At 38.0% G+C, this 5,948-nt stretch overlaps 1 protein-coding gene across 1 annotated transcript in view; it reads right to left on the reverse strand.

Moving 5' to 3' along the window:
- Positions 1–4,184: 4,184 nt before the first annotated feature.
- The window catches only part of LOC107757749 (metabotropic glutamate receptor 8-like), a 66,816-nt gene continuing 65,052 nt past the window's right edge, over positions 4,185–5,948 (reverse strand). The window contains exon 4 of the mRNA XM_016575315.1: positions 4,185–4,254. Within this exon, the coding sequence (XP_016430801.1) occupies positions 4,232–4,254 (23 nt within the window). The 3' untranslated portion in view covers positions 4,185–4,231. The remainder of the gene's footprint in view (positions 4,255–5,948) is intronic.

Below are 5,948 nucleotides of genomic sequence, written 5' to 3' on the forward strand. Positions count from 1 at the left end.
ATCTTGTGTAACATTGTAAATGTCTTTACTGTCACTTTTGATCAATTTAATGCATTCTTGCTGAATAAAAGTATTAATTTCTTTAAAAAATCATACATGCTGACCCCAAACATTTGAATGGTGGTGTATAAACGGAAACATTATGCAATATATAATTTAACATGATGGCAAAATGAAGCATTGGGTTAACAAGAATATACAAATTCATATGAATTAGCCATTAAATTCACTAACACGTAAAATATTTAGAAATTGCCATAAGATTGTGTTGAACAGAACATGCATATATTCTAATAAATCAATGTTTTAAATCAATAACCGAGTCACTCACATATCTGCATTATATCATATCATGTAAGTACACAAACAAACAAAACCAATATCCAGTTTGAATATTAACTAACGCTTGGTACATATCACAGCATGCTTGCTTTGCATTACAGGCAATCATCAACATGAATGTGAACATGAAAACACAAAAACATGAAGCATAAGTGAAGAAAAGGCCTCTTTCACTCATACAACGACCACATGCAAACATAACCAGATTTCTCTAACATAAATGGGGGAAAATGAGCACAAACTAACAACCTATGTGGTGTTTAAAGTGCTTGGCCAAGTTGTGTTTTGAATGAATCTTAAACCACCTCCTGAGATGGCTGTATTGCAATATGTCTCGAATGCATTTGAGGACATTTATACTTATATCTTTTCATGACGGGATTGCAGTTGCATTTTATATGAAAACATATCACTAAATGTATGTGTTTTGAAATCTACAGTGTCCATATAACACGCATGGAGTCACAGTTTTAAAGGTAAACATAAAACCATGTCTGCATTTGTGATCGGAGAAATGACAAACAACAAGCCCTACTCTACACTGCCCAAAAAACTCGCTTTAAATATAAAAAATATAAAATATAAAAACTCTTTAAATATAAAAAAACGTACTTACAAGTCTGTGAGTCAGAACAGCCGGCATTGTAGCCTACTCTCCCAGGATCACGGCGCAAAGTTGATGTATTCCCTCAGCGACCAGCACGGCTCAGCTCCAGGCATGACGAAGCCATCCTTTGGAAGGCCAAACAAAGTAGTTTCGCTTTCACAACGAAACACACAGCGCCTTCACGACATGGCGGCGGCAACAACAATACTACAGCGAGAATAAAAGTTATGCCTTCTTTCTTTGCGTGAACATTTGTGCGGCGTTATGCAAATCTTCCCACATCGTGATGTAGACATGTGGGGGCGTGTTAGAACGAGCCGTTTTAGGTAGGCGTGGCTGACTCTTAACTTTTATAAAGAATATCTCTTTGCATTTGAGACTTTAGTCTTTGCAACTTTAACGATCTTCTTTATGCACCATGAGCTTGTAACACTCCAAAGAGAAAAGAAAAATTTTTATAAAGAATATCTCTTTGGATTTGAGACTGTAGTCTTTGCAACTTTACAGATCTTCTTTATGCACCAAGAGCTTGTAACACTCCAAAGAGAAAGGAAAAATTGAAATCGCATCATATGACCCCTTTAAGAATGAACAGTTGATTTCCCTCAACTGTAAACCGGTAACGTCAAGAAGTGTGAAACCCAGCACAGTCCCTTATCTCCCAGTAAAACCTGCATTTGTTTTTGCAATTTACCTCAGCCGTGACATTTTGACCCCATTCTCAGACGTCTCCTCGGCCCTACAGTCCGCACAACTAACATAACTGAAGTGGAACAGCCGCTCAGGGGACCTGCTTCAAGTGTGTGTGCTGACAAATACCTGTTTAAGAGGTTTTCATCCATTTCTCAAATGTGAATTGTAGGATCCTGACCAGAGTTGCGTATAACGTGTTACACAGTAACGTTACTGTATTCTAATTACTTTTCCTGATAACGCAGTAATGTAATGTGTTACATTTTAAATGTATGTAATTTAAATGTAATTTGAATACAGTTGCTAATGTCAATAAAATTATGTTACTTAAGTTACAAATGCAGTGTTAAGAAAAAAAAATTATGTTTTGCGCATCAGTGTGACCTTTAATAAATCACCGGAGAATGCACAGCTAAAATGCAGATGAGATGTACAACATTTAGATGCAATGAAAGGTTGCCTATTATATTTCAAAATGTTGCACTCGATTTCACATATTTTAGTCTGGTATTATAGTTTGGGAAAAAAGTTCAACTAGTAAATGTGTAAATTTATATCACATAACACTAATATAACCTAAATAAAAATAAATGACTCATCAGAATAAGATCCTCCGCTGGATTAAGCCGCGCGTCACATCGCGTTCTTCCGAGGTAAATACAAGGCTTATTCTCACACAACGTCTTCTTCCAAAAATGAAAAGTAGCCTAGATGAACTTGATAAATCTTTTATCTTTATCTTTAATGCTTTGTTTACAGAGGTGATGTGGGCGTTTACATGTTCGCGTTTCTCGCTTGGATGATTATCGCATAGAGCGCGATGCACACGGGTGTGACCACATTATAAATGAGCTCAGACGGGAAAGACCGTACCTCCCGTTGGTTTCATACGGATTACTTTACCAGAGAATGTATTTTCAACATGACTTACTTCATTCAAAAATATACACTTAAAGCTTTAGATATATTTCTCATGTATGTGTGTAAAGTAGGGCTGCACGATAAATCGCATTCGATATTTAACGCGCATCTTATCAGTAAAGCCAGTTCTGTAATCAGCGGTAAATCTCAATCACGTGCGTGCTTTCACATTGAGCAGCATTAACTACACAGAGCCGTTGTTCACTGACGAGCTGCGCAAAACCACTTTCATATTCGCACGATTTTTTGTGCAGCTCGTCAGTGAACAACGGCTCTGTGTAGTTAATGCTGCTCAATGTGAAAGCACGCATGTGATGGAGATTTACCGCTGATTACAGAACCGGCTTTCTGACAAGATGCGCGTTAAATATCGCATGCGATATTACAGCTTTACAGCCCTAGTGTAAAGTATTCATTGAGTTTTCATTTTAGTCACGTATTTCAGAAAGATATTTGCGGAGACTAAGACTACAGAAATGTATAATCATGTAATGTAATCAACTACAATGATGCAATCAAATTACAATTTTAAAGAAGTAGTGGATTACTTTAAGTAACTTACCCAACACTGATCCCGACGAATCAACAAGCAGATTCTGGAAATATGCTAATGGAAGGTTTGTGTTGGGTCTGATTTCAAGGCATCATGCACATTGCTCAAATCTGCAATGCTCAGAAATCTGCAGTTTCATAAATGTGGCATTAGGACTCAATTTTAAGTGGATTCAGGCCCCTCAGACATAGATTAAATGAACTGCATGATATTATGGGGTGCTGAGGTCATTGACTATTAATTAAGCGGTTAATGTGCAATGATCTTGGCATGCTACTGTACCTCAGATCCACAGTGCTTCCTACAAGGCTTTATATGCTACACAAGATGAATGACAAAAAAACACCTGTATTGACACATAATCTCATTATGTCGGCCCCTGAGTTCACTGATCAATAACAATAAATCATTCAAAAGAACATAACATGAAACTCTTTTACTTTAAGCTCCCCAGATAAGGGTTGCAATTTTGAGATCTTAAATTTGTTACACTGAAGTGCGCAATCTGTTGGTCAATCAATACTATTGATTCGTACGAGTCCAACAGACAAGGTCAGAATGCTTGACAGTTAAAATGTTCCAGAGCTTGATGCAACTAATTTCTTGTTTAAAATCTTAGGGCTCTACAGCCAGTGACAATATAAAAGTGTAGCAGTGTCATCTATAGTGATACCTTCAAATGCACTCTGCTTTTAGAAGTGAAAACCAAGGTTGGAGCTGTGGCTTAGTAGTTAGTGCTCTGGTGTTCATCTCAGAAATCTAGGTTTGAATCTGGCCTGTGTTGTATTCTGATTCCTTTCTCCACAATAATTTCTGCTGTCAACAGTAAGTTTGAAATGAAAAACTGAACTGTTAGATAAGAAATAACAGCACAAGATGAAGGTCTGTGATCATAATTCAAGCTGGGCAACTTTTTATTCCTGTGAAGACACAGATTTGAGACGTTGCCTCGTCTTTTGAAGCCTGCATAGCTCTGGCACTTCTTTCTGGCGGTGCATTTCCACAGTAATGGAATAAACTGTCAAGAAGAAACAGCAGATTTCAAATTTGGAAGAACATCCGAGCAAAACGGTTTATGAACCAATTGTCTGAAATCTGAGTGCTGCTGGACGATCTCAATTGGCACTTCGCTGCACCTCTGTGGATGGAATGAAAAGCAGAAATGGAAAATCTGTCATCATTTACACACCATCATGTCGTTCCAAACCTGTATGACTTTATTTCTTCTGCGGAACACAAAAGGAGAAACTCTGAAGACAAAACGAACCATAAATTATCATAAAATCATAAAAGTAGTCAAATACAACCCAACTTCCCTAGAGTATCCTGTTAACAGCTGTGATTGGATCAGTGAGTCAAATTTGATTCAGTGAGTCAAACTGAGTCATTTGGAGAACTGGATCAGCTGGATTAGTGAATGAATCATTTAGACAATTTTGTGAACTGGATCAAGTGATTCAATTGACTCAAAAAAAATTACTTTTAAAAGGTTTGGTTCATTCCTCACAAAAAGCTATAAGTTTCAGAAGACTTGGAACAACATGAGAGTGAGTAAATGATAACAGAATTGTAATTTTTGGGAGAACTGTCTCTTTAAAAAAGTTCATTAGGTTAGGCAGATGGCACCAGTTGGCACATCAATCTGTTTTATGGTAGAGCAATAGGACGAACAGGTGCAGATGAATGAATAAAACTTCTCTGAATCTTCTAAGGTGAAAAAGAATGAGAAGTTGAAGAGATTAATCTAAACTAATGAGATCACCAGACTCCAAAAATCATTAATTCAACGACATCCTCCCTAAACGGCTGTTAGTAATTTTCACAGAGAATGAAAGGTTCAACTGAGGTGATTCTGGGTAGGGCTGAATTTCATCTCACTATATGTAAATTCCTTCTTAATCCATGACGGCTTATCCGAAGCAATGAGGTCAGTGACTTTGCATCCCGTGTGAAGATTTCCACCATAAAAGCTGACCCGTAGAGAGAATCAACATTATATCTCAGGTTCCTACTGTTGTTATGGGCTCATTAAGCAACTTTAAGGCAAGGGAAAAGACGTCTACTCTGAATCTGTTGGGGGGATTTTGAATAACAGACTCCTGCCTCTGTTACCTGCGGTGATACGGCAGGTGTGGATAACTGATTATAAGACAGGCATTTCACAATAGCAAGCTCAGCAAAGAGGAGAGAGACATCCTGCTATGTACTTTTGATCATCTTGGGACGGCCTAGTGAGCATAATGGGAACAGTAGCACATTGCTTCAGGCGCAGTATCGCAGTGGGAGAGACGGGATATGAAGGAGACCGGAACCTGGAGTGCGTTTCTGCATTTTTACTGTTAAGACAGTATCTTACTGAATTCTTCGGTTCGTCTGAGGTCAACTGGGTTGTGCAGTGTTGGCTTAGCGAGCTCCAAACTTTGAGCTGGATTCAAAAGGTAAAATTTGAGTTAAAGGTCATGTGTTTTTATGTTAAAAAAAGTACTTTCTCCTATTCCAGCTTAATATGCTGGGACAACTAAAAAGTTATTTAAATGTTCATTGACCCCCTCAAAAAAAAACTCTGACTTTGTTATGTTTATAAAACATTGCTCTGTTTGTTTGAGCTTCCTGGGGCCTGTACCATGATGGTGGCTGAACAAACTCAGGGTTACAGGATTAGTTTTGAGTTGACAAAACCAAACCAGTCCAATCCGGCTTTGTTGCCATGAAGCTGATCATCAACTTTCTCTGTCAACTCAGGCTTGATCCTGAGTTAATGAAGCACGTGCACATGAAAGAGTGACATCAGTAATGAACAGCCAATCACATGCCTTGAAACTGTGATTCACT

Source organism: Sinocyclocheilus rhinocerous, unplaced genomic scaffold, assembly GCF_001515625.1.
Source record: "Sinocyclocheilus rhinocerous isolate Xijiao unplaced genomic scaffold, SAMN03320098_v1.1 scaffold204, whole genome shotgun sequence".
Classification (NCBI taxonomy): domain Eukaryota; kingdom Metazoa; phylum Chordata; class Actinopteri; order Cypriniformes; family Cyprinidae; genus Sinocyclocheilus; species Sinocyclocheilus rhinocerous.